Here is a 16,846-nt window from a genome sequence, read left to right on the forward strand (position 1 = left end):
TTGTATTATACAACTGGAACGGTGCTATAATACATATTTAACGCTGTGTGGCCTGAAATAAAAACGCATGTGCAGGCGAGGTTTCGGGCAATGGCCCTTCATAGCAACGTGGAACGACTTTACACAAATGGGGCCTTGTGAGTTACATTTTAAAACACGTTTTGTGATGACCAGTTTTTAAATTGGCATGTGAATAAATGTAACAGGCTTTTGCGACAAATTATTCACCATTGATGCTTGGGTTAGATCGCGATAGAAAAATGTGTGTCAATTCATAAAGTTGTGAACAAACGTGCCAATTTATTTCCAGAAATAATTTATGTCACCTGCCTGATGATGCCGGTCGCAACAAAGCGCAAACGTCGTGCCAAATTTGTTAAAATGTTGCGGAGTGCCCTCCAAAGCAATAATACATTTTACCTGTCGATTATGTTCTGATATAATAACAATTATTATATGAAATAATATGCTAATATAATTTCACTACGCGGCACCAACACACATACACGTTACTCGTTACACGTGTACAGCGGTGACGGGTTTGGGCCACGTGGTAGCAGATGGGTGGTGGGTGGGGGGGTGTTTGAGGGAGGGGGGAAGGGAGTTGAGGGGGAGGGGCCTCTTCCGGTCGAGGGCTCAGATGACGTCACGCGGTGACGTGCCCGCCGGGGCGGCGGGGGGGGGAGAACTGTCAACCGACGGTGACGTCACGCGCGGTGACGTGTCCGCCGGGGCTGCAAGGGGGAGAACTGTGAACCGCCGGTGACGTCACGCGCTTTGACGTGTCCGCCGGGGCTGCAAGGGGGAGAACTGTATACCGCCGGTGACGTCACGCACAGTGACGTCATTTTCTCCGCGTGGCGGCCGCCCCGGGTTTAGTTCCACGTCGTCCCGGCACCGCCTCACACCCGACCCAGGGCTACTCAAGTAGCAGCAGCGGCGGCGGCGGCGTCAACTCGCGTTGTTCCCTTCTCACACACACCATCCCCCTCTCCGTCGTCGGCGTTCGTCTCCTGCTGCTAGCGCCGCCGCCGTCTTCGTCGTCTTCGCACGGAGCTGTCGTGAGCGCACGAGAGCCGCGCCACCCACCATGGGCCTCGCCATCTCGCGCGTGCTCGCCGCGCTGCTGGGCACCAAGGCGATGCGCATCCTCATGGGTCCGTATTCACTCTCACTCTGTGTGTCACTTCTTCTTCTTCCTCCTCTCCCGTGTCTCTCTTCTCCCTCTTCACCGTCTGTCTCGTCACTCCACACTCATCACAACCTCTCAGCACCACACCACCATCACCCCACGCTCTCATCACATCCTCATGGGTCCGTATTCACTCTCTCTGTCTCTCCTAATTCTTCTTCCTCTCCCGTGTCTCTCTTCTCCCGCTTCACCGTCCGTCTCGTCACTCCACACACACTCTCATCACAACCTCTCATCACCCCACACTCACCCCGCACTCTCATCACCCCACACCCTCGTCACCCCGCACTCTCATCACCCCACACCCTCATCACACCCTCGTCACCCCGCACTCTCATCACCCCACACCCTCATCACACCCTCGTCACCCCGCACTCTCATCACCCCGCACTCTCATCACCCCACACTCACCCCGCACTCTCATCACCACCACACCCTCATCACCCCACACCCTCGTCACCCCGCACTCTCATCACCCGACACCCCGCACTCTCATCACCCCACACTCACCCCGCACTCTCATCACCCCCGCACTCTCATCACCCCACACCCCACACTCTCATCACACCCTCGTCACCCCGCACTCTCATCACCCCACACCCCGCACTCTCATCACCCCCGCACTCTCATCACCCCACACTCACCCCCACACCCTCATCACCCCCACGCCCTCATCACCCCCACGCCCTCATCACCACACTCTCACCACAACCTCTCATCACCTCGCACTCACCCCGCACTCTCATCACCCCACACCCTCATCACCCCCACACCCTCATCACCCCACACTCTCATCACCCCACATCCTCATCAACTTCTCTATCAATTCACCCCCCCTGTCGTCACCCTCTCTTTCGTCTCGATAGTCGCTCACTCATTCGTCGCCCGCACAGTCAAAGACAAATAGACATTTTATGCTTAAACAAGCATTCGGGCGGTGCCCATCTCTTATTTTAAACGTTGATAGGAGCCAGTCGTGGACATTCCACATTGCTATGGCGCGGGTGAGTGTTTTTGTCTAGTTAATATAGGGCAACCACTGACTTCCTGACAAAGTTGTACCCCGTTTTATCGGCACCAGGGAGGATGATGGGCTGAGTCAACCCACCAAGCAGGATTGGAACTCGCAACCTTTCCACGTGTGTGTGGTGTGCGAAGCGCTGTTGATGGCCAACACCAGTGGCGATTATCTGAACCGGTCCTGGGCCTCCCCTAGGTCGACTCAACCTCAAATGAGTACCTGGTGCGGTGTGTAAACATTGCCACTGGGGAGACAAAGGCGGTCGGGCGTGGTGCTGGCCACCCACACCCTCGTGTGCCGTTCCGGCCTTCATAGGTGCTCGCTAACAACACTTGCCCCTACAGTCTGTCAAGGCTATGTGGGGGATCTTTGTCTTTGTTGTTGGCCACTGGTGGAGGAGCGGTGGTGCAGTGGTTAGCGCTACGCTACGAACCCGGCGACCCGAGTTCGATTCCCGCTCATGGTCAACATCAGTGACGATTATCTGAACCGGTCCTGGGCCTCCCCTAGGTCGACTCGGCCTCAAATGGTTCGGTGTGTAGGTAACATCGCCACTGGGGAGACAAAGGCGGTCGGGCGTGGTGCTGGCCACCCACCCCTCGTGTACCGTGGCGACCTTCATAGACGCTCGCTAACACACACACACTTGCCCCGAACAGTGTTACAGGCTATACCGGGGATCTTTACCTTTGTTGCTGGCCGCTCGAGGTGTAATCGGGCCGGGCTAAATCGATACTTTTTATTTCGTTGGAACGATCCCAACACGGTGTGAAAGCGTCGCCTGCAGAAATCGGGATGATCGTCACAGCGCTGTCGCTGTAGGACTCGAGTGGATGTGGGGCTTGCACATCGATACTAATCTCGCGTGGCAATGTAATTACAGAGAAGGATGTTGAAATACATAGCCCTGTATGTATGTTGAACTTCTTCCGCACCGTACTACGTAGCCAACAGCGCTCATAGGAGTTGCGATGAAGGTGATGGTGATGGTTAGGTGAATGAGGACACGGGTTTTGTTGGGGGTTTTTTTTGTAACGCTACGTAGAGTTTTAACCTTGAAATTGTATCCGTAATGTTGTGTACGTGCCTTGGTTGTGTACGCATTTGAAGCTTCGTTAATGATAAACATATATAATGGTCACTGCATCGCACGGCACTTTCAGATGCGCTTCTACGGCCGTCTGGAACGCTCTTCCGATATTAGGAAGCCACTGGAGGAGGAGCTACGCAGCGTCTCGATTGAAAACTAATTTATTTGGAATTGCTTTCTGTGTTTAGTTTGTTCTTCTTCACCTCCGATGAGCACGGTCGGCTACGTACGGTGCGATAGAACTTCAAATATAATTCATGCTCTTGGTTCTTTCGGTAAAGTCACGTAGAAGGGAAATAATAAAATAATATAAATATAAAACAAGAAAAAATTCTCACGACGTTTCGACTGCAACACAAGCAATCATCATCAGGTGTGAAATCCACAAATTTTATTGGTGTGGATTTTGAAATGTAATTTTTTTTTGCTGTGGATTTCACACCTGATGATGATTGCTTGTGTTGCAGTCGAAACGTCGTGAGAATTTTTATTGTTTAATATTTTTATTATTTTATTATTTCCCTTCTACGTGACTTTACCGAAAGAACCAAGAATATGAATCCCTGCAGTTAAATAAAAATATATAATTCATGCTGTTCAACAAAAATATATTTCAAAGTCACGGTCGGCCTCCCGAAGAACGTCGCCGCTATTGGCTGTGTGTCCACCACCACCACCACACGCGTGAAATTTCCGTGATGTGACACAATGACGCTCTTGGCCATACTTTTAATGGGAATTGTTATGATAAATTATTAATGGCACTTCACACGCGTATCTTACACGTTAAGAGTTATTTCATGGGGGCGTGGGGGTGGGTTTCTGACCGAGCCGTTCATTGTGCGATGAAATGTTTTAATGGTGAACGTTGTGTTATTATTTAGTCATCGCAGGCCCATGTGGCGCAAGGGTAGGTGGTCGGGGCTCTCTTCTCATTCGTAAAAAAATGCGAGTTAAATTCTTGGTAGGGTGTAAACTTGGCCATTCATTACCATCGCCTGTTTGGAGACAATAAAGATCCACGTTTGTAGGATGTTAACAATGGGTGTGTTGTGGAGAGACCACTGGCTCCCTCCCATGGCAATGTGTAATTCGCACCCCAGGGGCAGTAGGTGCTGTCCAAAACCCCCTTTGTGAGAACGGGAGATTTTTTTTTTACGTGACCATAGACAACGCAAGTGAATCTGTGGTAAATTGATTCCGCATAATTTCCTGTGTGTGCTGTTAACATATATGCTGTTCTGTAATCTGGCTTAATATACAGTATAGCATTCGCCAAAGCAGTTGCTAAGAGCTGTATGAGGCTGGTTACTGTGGTGTTGGTGTAACTAAGCATACATTAAAATAAGAGATCGTTGGTCGTTCGTTTTAACGTCAAATCAACACACAATTCAAACCAAACACTACCATAAACTAGTCAAATATTACTCCTGCGTAGGGAGGTTCGTGCATATACAGCGGCATAAACAAGATGCTTCATCTCATGGAATTTTTCCAGCTAAAATATTTCGATGCAATGAATGCATGGCTGTGCTCAGCAGTTTTCGCCGTTCATAGAGATGATAGCCGCTCCTAAGGACGTGCTATGGAATGTGTGGTGTGTGTGGGGAGGGTGACGTGTGTGTGTGTACAGCTGTGAAGCCCGTGAATGGAGAGCGAGTGAGTGAAGCTGGCTTTTGAGTTATGTGTGGGACTTGTTTGAACCCATGACTACGGCACTACAATGAATGCGGGCCTGCGGGCAGTCGGGCCTGGTGCAGTGATAATGCTGATGCTGTGACTGTTTGTGGAACGCAGTTGGATTGGACGCTGCCGGCAAGACGACCATCCTGTACAAGCTCAAGCTGGGCGAGATTGTGACCACCATTCCCACCATAGGTAAGGCCCACCGAGCTGTATGGCTCTCTTTCAGAAGTGACCTGGCCACAAAGACTTTAAGTGCATTCACTTGAGGGAACTTGATGGCTGGCTAAATCCTGTTGTTTGTGTATCTTGCCAACTGCAAATAAAACCGATTGTTTTGATGACTACGGCCCTTTTAAGCATACCATGGTAGTGGCTTTTTGCAAAAGACAGATTTATAATTTTAATCTACTGGATGATGGTTCTTGTGCACGGACAATGGGGTGTGTGATAGTCTATCCCAGGGGTCGGCAACCTACGGCTCCGGAGCCGCATGCGGCTCTTTACGAGCTGCTTCTTGACGATGAGTACGTATGTACTCAGATGCATTGCGGCTCTTGAAATACTGCATTTTGTACCGAATTGGAAAGAAATGGCTCTTCTTGTTATTTTGGTTGCCGACCCCTGGTCTATCCCTACCCGCACACCAATTTTCCGCCATTAGATGAATGCAGGCTGATTCTGGCGTGCCATTGTGGTTCAGTAGAGTCTTTCCTCGCTTAACGCGGAAATTTTCAGGAATGCATCTGCCGCATCAAACGAGGAATGACTATAATTGCTAAGAAAAAGTGCATTCTCTTCTAAGTTAAATAATTGTGCCTTAAGTAAGTGGCTTATTATGAATCGGTAATCCACGGTATCATCTTTCTATCACATCGTCAGAAGAAGAGAGGGATCATTATGGCTGTAAAACTTGCCATAGACCAGTGTTCTTCATTGCAAGGCTTGCGGGTGGCCCTTCGTGGCCTTTAGTGCGGCCCCTGACAATTCGGCCCCCCACGACAATCACAAATGTGAAAACGCCCCATCATGCTGTCAAACCTCACTGATGTCTTATCGAAGAACACTGCCACGGACGGTTCCGTTTACTATTGTGAATGTGGTTCGTGTCAGGCTTCAATGTGGAGACTGTGGAGTACAAGAACATCTCCTTCACGGTGTGGGATGTGGGTGGCCAGGACAAGATCCGTCCTCTGTGGAGGCATTACTTCCAGAACACTCAGGTACTCCTCGCCGCCTCCCCACCTCCCGTGACAATTTGAATCTTGTACTTTTGGTATTTGCGCCTTTCTCAGGACGCAATGCAAACGTCACAAAGGGCAGCCGCTTTGTTTCGCAGACAGTCTGCAGTAGTTTCACAGTCGGGGGGGGCAATTTTGCTATGTGTAATCGCAATTGTGTAATGTAATCCCGTACAAACCGAGTGCTACGTGAATTGCATAAATATCAATGCACTTGATTTACCAAGGAAAAGCCTCATTGGGTCTCTCAAGACCCTTTTCGCAGGAAGGTCCTGCATTATATTTTTGGCCGATTCATTATTTAGGGGTTGTCGGCTTGGAGGAAACAGGGCTACGTGGAGAAACCCAATGCATAAAGGGGGGACAACACTCTAGTTTTCCACAGATATATTCAATTATCCATTTTTGTACTGCCATCTCCTGGCCGCTGAGCAGCTCACGTCTGTAAAACCTGGTATTTACCATTTCACATCCAACTATTGTTATCTAAGCTTGACCCTGTTTAGCTTCAAAGTTTGATAGGATCAGTCCCCCATTCAGGATGTTTTGTTCATAGGCAGTGCTGCTTAATTTAGGAATGCCTATTCCATCCATGTTTATTCCACACAGGTTCTTTGTGTCCGAATTGGAATATAATGGAATACAATGGGCACAACTAGTCTAGCGATAGCCCCAAATGGTACGGAATTAGCCTGTTCAGAAAGAATGGCAATCATTATCATGGGCTGGACAGTCAAACGTGCTTGCCTTGGTGTACTCTGTGTAAATCCGCACATATTTTAGTGTGTGCTGGTTGCGTGTGATGCGGCACATGCTGTACCGTTAAGCTGTAGTGTAAACAATGCGTGGTAATTCCCAAGCTGTGCTGCTTCCCAGATTCAAATCTTTTGAAAGTTGGCTCTGAGCAGTGATGCCCAGTCTGTGTGTGTGTGGCATGGCATAAATTTTAACTCCTGAGGGCAGGGTGCTGGGTAGGTACTGTATAGCCCACAACAGGGACATTATTTGTGTTATAAACATACAGTGCAACATCATATCCAAACCGTCATTTATCTGCCCCAGACCAATTTCCGCCCGAACCCAGAGCAGTATTTGAGGAGTGGACCGCCGCTGATTTTCCGAGCTTGTCAAAAAAAAGGGTATTTATTTTCTGGAATCGCGTCACGTGAAAATGTTTACCCAAATTACGAATCGTTTAAGGAGAGAGGGCGGCAGGGTTGCTTGTGCAATAGGGCCCTTGCCTGCCCGTTGGCTGGCATCATGCAAACACTCGTGCGCTGGCTCGGCCTACCAAGGTGCAGGAAATAATTGAGTGAGCAATGTGCAAAGCATGACTTCCCTTGCACTTGGGCAGGAATGCTGCACACGTGTAAAGTCGGCGTACACTGCCGCCATGGCTTTGACTACCGTTCATGGACCTAAATTTGCTTTTTTAAACTGAATAAGTCAGAATATTGTATTTAACAAAAAAATACAGTAGAATATTGTTTGTGAGTTTTTTTCGTGTGGTCTGTATGAACTGTGGTTTATTGAGTTTAAAAAGTTTTGCTAAATATTGCTTTGCGATGTCTTTAGCTGTAGAAAAGAGTTACGGTAGTTAATATATTTTAAATTGTAACATTCACAAATCCGCAGTGATATTTAGGATGCAGTAAGTTGACCTTTAAGTGAGGTATGGATTAAATCCAAGGAAGACGATGAGAAAAACCACACGTGTTTATATCTGGATAGCCAAGGCCGCAGATTCTCGATTTTTGACATTTTTACTTAGTTGTTTTAGATCACATCTTTTATGTTTGTATGTTGAAGTTCTTTCGCACCGTACGTAGCCCCAACTGTCATAATCGGAGGTGCGGGGGAAGGACAATAATCTCAACACAAAATGTGCTTCTAAAGAAATGATTTTCATTCTTCATCATTAAGTGTTGGAAGCATTTGTTGTGAATCTTATTTTATGTTATTCCTTCCCATTGAAACGTAAATATGTTTTCTATTTGTTTTTAATGAACAACGCATTGCTTAATCTAGCACACGTAGGATTTTTATTTATTTAACCATTGTGCTATTATGCCTGCTCAGTGGGTGTTGCTAACTGGAATTGCATAAATGCCCCATCATTACGTTTTTTGGATTGTAAGTTTTTAAAACACACCTTTTACTTATAACTTGTGATAATTCCAGACCTTGATGACTGCAGCAGTGCTAATGCTTTAAACTAATTGCGGTGTAATTCAACGCTTTAAAAAAAAAATTCTGAAAACACAGGCACACTGTGCCATTGAGTATGCAGCAGGGGTGAGCCCATTTAGCTGTGGGCCACGTTATGTATTAATTTTAATCGGCTTTAGTATGTTTAAGGTGCTGTTGTGCTTGTTAATGGACTAGTCTGTATTGTACAAACACATTTTTTCTCATAGATCAGATTAATTTATATTCTTTGGGTCTTTCCTTCAAGCCATGTAGATAGAAGAAAAATAATAATAAATAAATATTTTTATTATAATTTTTCTATCTACGTTGTTTTACGGAATATGAATTCCTGCAGTCACGAAAGCTTTAAGTCAAGATTCAGATGAATTTACTTGTTTCGCAAGACTATTCTGTAATCCGGGATGATGCCAAGGTGCAGTGGTTAGCCCACTGGCCTTGAGACAACCGCATGGCACTTGAAACAATGTTCAAGTGTTTTTTATAACCTCTAACTCTCTCCACCCAGCAGCATAAATGGGTACACCACAGTCGATTGACAGATCGTAGTTGGTGTTAAGTGTGGGTACACACCTCGTCCAAGACGCCTGTATGCAAGAGTAGGACATCAATGCCATCAAGAGGGGCTCACAAGCTAGTGGAGGCCGTAGTGGAGTAGTGGCATGGTGAGCAAGCAATTGCATGGCTGCACCTTTACTTACAATCCATTTTCGAACGTTCCCTTTGGCATTCGCCAAAATTGCGACCTTTCAGATCCATGCGCAAGGTGGGGGGGGTCCTTGCCACGTTCCTAGAATGTAGTTGTGCATTACAAGCATTGGACTTGGCAGACCATGAAGAGCCGGACTTCAAATTTGCCTAATTACCGTACTTAAATGCATAATTTGTGAGTAAACAAAGAAAAATAAACATGACATGCAGTTACTTTCTTCCAACTTTAATACCAACGCTGTACGCCACTTAGCTTAGTGGAGCTTATCACCACTCCATGGCCTATCTAACAAGTGCCCCCCTCCAGTTATTATTACTTGTAAGAGTGTGCCGCTCATTTTAATTGCTTTACGAGTTTGTTTTGGTCACTTCACTCCAACGCCTGTGGCGCTCAGTACTCGGCTGCACATTCACTTGATTTTAGTCCGGCCAGATACTGCAACACGGCTTGTGTTCGACCGAATTTTAAGGCGAAGGAACCTCTAATCTTTCCACATTTTACCGTATGTGCTAAATTCTCATGCACTTTGTGTGATAAGCTTTACATTTATGAATTGCACTTAAGTGGGTAATAATTTAGTGAAGCACACACATTTTGACAGGAAAAGGTTTAATGTTCCTGTTTATAAACTTTTTAATTAAATTGCTACTGTCCATACACATTAGCTGGTACTGTGACATTAGAAAGGCGTGCTACCAGTGACGGCACACTGCTGAGACATAATCAAATCGGCACATTGACCTTTGAAAATAACACCGGGTCCTCTATTTTAGGATGTGATGCCATGCCACTGCCCACTGTAAACAAACGCTCGGCACACATTGCAAATGCGTTGTCGTTTCAATTGCTGTCATCTGCCCCGTTGTCATGCAGGGACTCATCTTTGTGGTGGACAGCAATGACCGTGAGCGCGTACAGGAGGCAGCTGAAGAACTGCAGAAGATGGTAGGTCCATCGCTTGGAGCTTCTTGCACAGTCAACGGGATTCCTGTACAAAGCAAACCATCATGTGTACACATTATGCATATATAAGCAGAACTGTCTCCTGTGTCTCCACATGTAAATACAATTCTGTTTTTCTCCCTTGGCCTATTGACTCTCCAGACCAGTATTATGCCAGTCTCATCTCTTTACATAAAACTCTGGAATTGTTTGGACCTCATGGGTCTCAAAATTATATTGGTCTAAAACCAATAAGCTGATGGACTAAATAATAATGTGTTGGCGCAACAGAATTCTGATTTTATGCTATATATGCTTTAATCCATAATGCTCCAACAATCAAATTATTTGTATTCAATCATGTGTCTGCGACTGAATGTAAATCCATTATCGGTATGCGCGTTACACACGGGCATAGCCATTTTACTCCATACAAATGATTGTGGATTCATAGGGCACCTGCCACTTAATTTATTTCCTAGATTCTAACACGGCAATTGCACGCATAAAGACCGAAACGACAGACCGCTTACCTAACATGGTGCGCGTGCAAACACGGACAGTAAGGAAGTGAATCGAGGCCTCTGATTGGTGCGGGGAAGCCTGACAGAGGATTGGCTGGAGGCAGAGAATTGAAGTGATTTGGAGGAGAAATACAAACGTAAAAGGCGGGAAGCGAGGGTCGACTGACGAGGGGAACGGTTGACAACCATCGGAGGAGGAGGACGGGGATTGGCTGAGGGAGTTAGGGTGAAGGGAACCTTCGAGAAAGGGGGCTTGAAGAATATAAGAAAGGGATAGCATAAGGGGAAGGGACGGTTGGAAAGAAGACAAAGTTCGCGCTTGACGAAGAGTGTTCATATACACAATTAAAAGCTCTTAGTAAAGTGAAGAACATGTGTCGGTCGTCGTTACACATGTAATCCTTGCTAGGGCGCCATACAACGAGACCTGCATGTTAATGGTCCCACAAACCTCATTCGTGACTCAGCACCCCACTGGGAGTCTTGTCTTGGTAACAATGCAGCTTACACATTGTGGAGTGAAAAGTTTTGAACAGTGATGGCCCTTCTAACCCAATACCTGTAATTTAACATGGCGATCACATATGTTGTCTGTTAAAATGTATTTATATAACCTTGATGTGTGCGGGTTTAAACAACATTGATGTGTTGCGTTGTTTAATAAGGCACTGCCATAATTCACGGCGTTGGGAAGCATGATTGAAAGAAAGTGTCGAAGAAATATAATTCCCAATACAAGTTTAATCTGTGAACTGTCATTTTGGGGTACACTGAATCTTTGCTATGCCTTGTGATTTCTCCAAATGCGGCTGTGTTTTAATGTTTGTGTTGGACAAATTGTAGCAACAACAAATGTGCGATGCCGACCATAGTCACATGAACACTGTGGCCTGGTAATGAAGAGAGACCGAGACAAAGAGAAAGCAGAAGAAAACCCCAAACAGAGATAGCGGGAGTTAAAGAAAGGCAGAAGAAACAGAAATAGGGAGAAAAACGAGATTGCCAATTTATTGAATAAATACGTTAAAAAAGGTCTGTTTTTGGATCAGAATTCAGCGTCATATCTCGTTGCATATTCCAGTAATAAGTGCAATTCGGTGCACCCTAAATGTCACGTAATGTTCAGTCACATTCATGTTGATTAATAGCACTTATTTTGTACAAACGTGTTCATCCATGCAATAAGTAAAACAGTATATGTTTACCTATCCATATGAGTCTAATTGCAAATTAACAAGCCATGGCATCTTTTAACATTTGAGATGAATGCGTTTTAAAAACATACCAGCAGCTTGGGCAGCTGATGGCGTGGGGCGCCACGGTGGCTATTAACTACCTTGCCTGTTATACAGGAGACTGTGGGTTCTATCCCGACCCTGACACCTGAATATTTGTAGTTTCTGTGTTCTCCCCGTCGTCGCGTGCATTTTCTTCTGGGTCCTCCGGTTTTTCCCTCCACATTTCGAAACATACGTTTAGAGCATTTGGCTGTAATACATTTTCACATTATATGCCACTTCATAGAGCTATCATTTGTGGCTAGGTCACTTCTGAAAAAGACTTATATATCCTGGTGGGCCTTAACTGGTAAAATTAAAATAGTTTAGTTTAATACCCTCGGATGTAAAATTTCGATTTAAAGCTTTCGTGACTGCAGGGATTCATCTTCTTGGTTCTTTCGGTAAAGGCACGTAGAAGGGAAATAATAAAATAATAAAAATAAAACATCATAAAATACAATTCTCACGACGTTTCGGCCACAACGCAAGCAGCCGTCATCAGGTGAAGAACAGGTCTGTCGGAAAGACAGCATCTGAATGAGCACCACCAAGCTTGACAGCGTATATTTAAGCTGGGTTAGAGGGGGAAGGGCGCCTTGACAAAGGAATTTGCATATCAAGAGGAATTTAGCATATTTATGGAAAATGCAGATATGGGATTAGCCACTCCTTGACGGCCGTGGCCTGTGCATCTCCTGGATCGCTGCTTCTCGTTGTGTTTGTGACCGTGACGCCGTGCGTGTGCGCGCGCGTTCCGCTCCAGATGCAAGAGGACGACCTGAAGGACGCCGCGCTGCTGGTGTTGGCAAATAAACAGGACCTGCCCAACGCCATGGCCATCGGCGAGCTCACGGAGAAGCTGGGTTTGCACGGACTGCGCAACCGTGCCGTGAGTTCTCTCACCCCCCTCCCTCCTCCAGCCCCCTCCTTTCTGCCTCCTGCACGCGGCCCAGAAATGGGTTGGTTCAACTTTGACACAAGCCTGTAAAAGAATTACATTTTGGTGGGTTTTTCCGCCTTCCTTATTTTGACACCACAATCTAAATGCTAATGTTTTAATTCAAATTGTTAATCCTCCAATCTTCCTTTCAAGGGAGGTATTTCTTCTTTCACATGCCTTCAACCCGTCATTTACAGTTGTCTTTTTGTCCAAAGTGATGCAAACTCTATTGGGTCAGCATGAAAAATGTTGTCACAGCATTCTTATAATATATAAAAAGCCAGAACCCTGATGTCACGCGAACTCCGTAATGCCATAATTAATAATCATGGGCGGGTGACGTCACTCCACATGGAGCACCCCCCCCCCTCAATAATCATGAGTGGAATTGTATTTTCGATTGAATATTTCAGATTTACTGCAATACACCTGTCCTTGGATGGGCTGTGTGTTGGCTATTTGTAAGAATATGTCAACCTGTGCCAGTGTCACACCTCAATCCACAATTGTTAATGTACCTTTGTATTGTTAATAGCGTGATAGATTGTTAATATGCTATTGCGTGTAAGTGGACTCTCACCTGGATGTTGTGCCATGTCAATAAGGACTAGTTTGGAAAGTATACATCTGTTTTTTTGTGCGTGTGTGCATCTGTTTGTCCCAACAGTGGTTTGTTCAAGCGACATGCGCCCCCCAGGGAACAGGGCTGTGCGAGGGGCTGGACTGGTTATCCAATAAGCTCGCCAAGTAGTAATGCAGGCGGAAGCATGGGAACTACCACAGGAGTGAATGACACCCCACACAGCATGCACACACTGACAGTGGGAAGGAGATATAGGATGTATGGACATTAAATACCAATATGGAATTGGCCTCTGGAGCAGTTATCATTACATTATATTTCCACTTCATAACATATGCGTTATGTTGTGTGTGCTGGCATCAACACTTTTGTGAAGTTATTTAAACTGAAATCCCTTCCTCAACTATTCCCTTTGCAGTCATTTGACCGCACGCCTCGCATGCACAAGCAGACTTAACACGTAATACTCTTTTAAGTTGCACTACCTCCAGTGAACTATTGGCACGGCGTTTTGCTCTTATTGACATAACTTACAATTGAATCGTACGAAGATGAAGCATTGTTAAAAAATTCATTCGTCATGCAATTTTACAGACGACAGAACTTCATTTATTTTGGAATGGCTGCTATGTCAGAGATTTACCAACATATTTTGCATTTGATGTAAGGATGATATTGACTTGACATGTGCACAGTTTCAACATTTGTGCAATCAAGGAAAGGTTATTGACAGTTACGGCATTTCGTTTATACTTCGATTTCTATTTAATTCTCCATCATTGAGCTGTCCACTCATCTTCTGTTCAAATACAAATATTGTGCCATCGAGTTTGGTAATTATTTCATGCATTCGTGGTGAACGCCGAGGTAAAATAATGGGAATTAGAGTTTGGGAGTTAATGTGTAAATTTTAACACGTCAAGGAATTAGTTTTTCTCGTCAGTGGAAAGGGGAGCAAGGTGGCTTTATTTTTTATTTTGTTTTGTTTTTGAGATGGGTATGTTTCCATAATGTGATTTTCATTTACAATGTAAATCATAAATCGCTTGCAACAATTGCAGTTGCTCGGCCCATATAATGATGTTTAGGAACATTAAACATTAAATGTTTGCTTTCACTCTTTTAAGTTCGACATCTTTGCATCCATATCAACAAATATACTTTAATTTTCCATTTTGTTTAAAGTTGTTTCTTTTTTAAGTCTAACTTAGCTGTGTTTTCCAACACTTCAGCCACGTATGATAGAATATTTTTCTTAAAGTATTGGCTTTTTAATTTACGTTGCAAGATACTAAACTAGTACATGAGTATATATTTTTAACATTACTGCATGCCAATATAAAATGCAAGACACGGTAATATATTGCAGCATACAATATCGCTGTTTTTTTCTTCTCAAACTATTTGATCAGTAGATATTTAAATACAAGAGCTTAGCTTTGTATACATCATAATGTGTGTTATGATTCAACGTTATAGTAACATTCCATATGGCTTCTGTACTCATTTTGGACCATACATAGCAATCATTGGCAGATTTCTGCCCCAGGTCACTCTTGCAAATAAGACTATCCTGGTCTCTTCGAGTTCTCACCTCGTTAAACAAAATACACTTGAAACGCTAGGCGATGCCTTTGACTTGAACATTGTGCTTGCAATTGCAACTCCCACGACGAAAGAGCTTGACTAACACAAATGCGCATTTATTAACATTGTTAGCAAAACACGATCAAGGAAAATTATATCAGGCCTAGCATTTCTCAAATCATACGTGTAGTGTGTGGATCTTTTTGGCATACATACCCCTTAATGGTAAGGGGCACTTAAAAAACGTGAGTTGCCCCTGGCCGATCACGGTGGTGCCGAGAGGAATTAGACCGGTGTTGTGTGCTGGTAGAGAATTGAGCAACGCCCATCATTTATGGCCATATACATCCCAGAATAAATGCTGTTTATGAGAAGCCTTAGACGTGTGATCTGACTGGGCTTGTGCGGCATACACTTGTTTAGGCCCGGTAGCCTGTAACATGATTCGCCTTTGCCTTAATCGAAGTGTTTACTGAGTGACACTAATTGTGTGTGTGTGTGCGCGCGCGCCATTGGTTTTTAGATGTGGCATTTTTTTGTGTGCGATTCCAAGTACTTTGTGATTAAGTGTATAATGTCGAAAATGCACAATTTATTTGTGAATGTTAGTGCTGTTTGACATGACACTTTTGGTGTTTATAAAACGTGCATCCCCTATTCACGTATCATATTGCCCCGTCTACTTTAAAAATATGGGTTCTTGTTTTAGTCGGTGTGGGTTTACTCCTGAAATATGTTAACACAAAAATTGAGCTTGTTTCGATAAATGGTCAAAACCTCATTGTCTGCAATGTGTTATATCGCTGCGGGACACTTAAGACTTGAGTGCATTTAATATGGGACTGCAGGAGACCAAAATATTAAATTGTGTAAAAATATCGCCATTCTGTATGCTGTAGCTCTTAATAAACTCACGTTTGTACAACAGAATGGTTTGAGATGGTTATTGCTTGACAATCTAATCGAGCACTGTGTGAGGGTGGGTGGATCGCACAAACGTCATGAAACACCCTTCCCATGGGCGTCGTGAACACGATATCCTGGCTTTCCAGGAGATGGCAGTACAGCAAGTGGATAAACGTCCACCTGTTGCCGCACTTGTGTTGCGTGAGTTTTCTCCGGGTCCTCCGGTTTCCTCCCACTTGTATAAATACTCGCTCATTATTCGGAATTGGCCGAACATCTCAGTGAACGTCGATGCAGCTCGGACAATACACACATACACACAAGTACATTTTTTTAAGCTTTCGTGACTGCAGTGATTCATATTCCTGGTTCTTTCGGTAAAGTCACGTAGAAGGGAAATAATAAAAATATAGAACAATAAAATTCTGACGACGTTTAGACTGCAACACAAGCAATCGTCATCAGGTGTGAAGCACACCTGATGATGAGAATTGTATTGTTTTATATTTTAATTATTTGATTGTTTCCCTTCTACGTGACTTTACCGAAAGAACCAAGAATAGGTTACATGTATGTGACGAGGCTCCTTTCATTCGCCCTGCTTGCATGTTGCTATCTGGATAAGTGTACCGGACCAACCACTTGCAATGGATCCATAACCGCTGCCGAGTTGAGCACGAGCCCTGGTCAGTTCGCGTGCGACGGTGGCAGGGTCACGTTGTGGGCAGTAGATGGCAGTGCAGGGAAAAGCAATTGTGCTCGCTGTCTTCAAGCGGCACTGACCGGCCCGGTGAAGTGTGGTTTTAAATCACTTCCACGGCCCCTCGTAAAGCAGTGGAGGATGGAAATGAGGGCCGTCCATAAATGACGTCACGCACCTAGGCGGGGGTTAGACATTTGTGACGATATGTGACGAGGGGGGGGGGTGAGAAATGTG

At 44.9% G+C, this 16,846-nt stretch overlaps 1 protein-coding gene across 2 annotated transcripts; it reads left to right on the plus strand.

The window, feature by feature from the left end:
• Window positions 1–822: 822 nt before the first annotated feature.
• LOC144934750 (ADP-ribosylation factor 4-like) lies at window positions 823–15,933 on the plus strand. 2 transcript variants are annotated; one of them, XM_078860858.1, is made up of 6 exons: window positions 823–1,157; window positions 5,101–5,181; window positions 6,100–6,209; window positions 10,021–10,092; window positions 12,657–12,782; window positions 13,501–15,933. In XM_078860858.1, exons 1-6 carry the CDS (start codon window positions 1,091–1,093, stop codon window positions 13,582–13,584), a joined length of 540 nt encoding a protein of 179 aa, XP_078716984.1. In that variant the 5' UTR covers window positions 823–1,090; the 3' UTR covers window positions 13,585–15,933. The 2 variants fall into 2 exon arrangements, with proteins under 2 accessions (XP_078716984.1, XP_078716985.1); XM_078860859.1 differs by lacking the exon at window positions 823–1,157 and adding an exon at window positions 1,310–1,314.
• The last annotated feature ends 913 nt before the right edge of the window (window positions 15,934–16,846 follow it).

The sequence above is a fragment of the Lampetra fluviatilis genome, chromosome 11 (genome assembly GCF_964198595.1).
Source record: "Lampetra fluviatilis chromosome 11, kcLamFluv1.1, whole genome shotgun sequence".
NCBI classification, from domain to species: domain Eukaryota; kingdom Metazoa; phylum Chordata; class Hyperoartia; order Petromyzontiformes; family Petromyzontidae; genus Lampetra; species Lampetra fluviatilis.

Coding starts and splice junctions, on each gene's coding strand:
- LOC144934750 (XM_078860858.1), top strand. CDS start 1,091: ATGGGCCTCGCCATCTCGCGCGTGCTCGCCGCGCTGCTGGGCACCAAG. Junction 5,182..6,099: donor GACCACCATTCCCACCATAG/GTAAGGCCCACC, acceptor GGTTCGTGTCAG/GCTTCAATGTGGAGACTGTG. Junction 6,210..10,020: donor ATTACTTCCAGAACACTCAG/GTACTCCTCGCC, acceptor GTTGTCATGCAG/GGACTCATCTTTGTGGTGGA.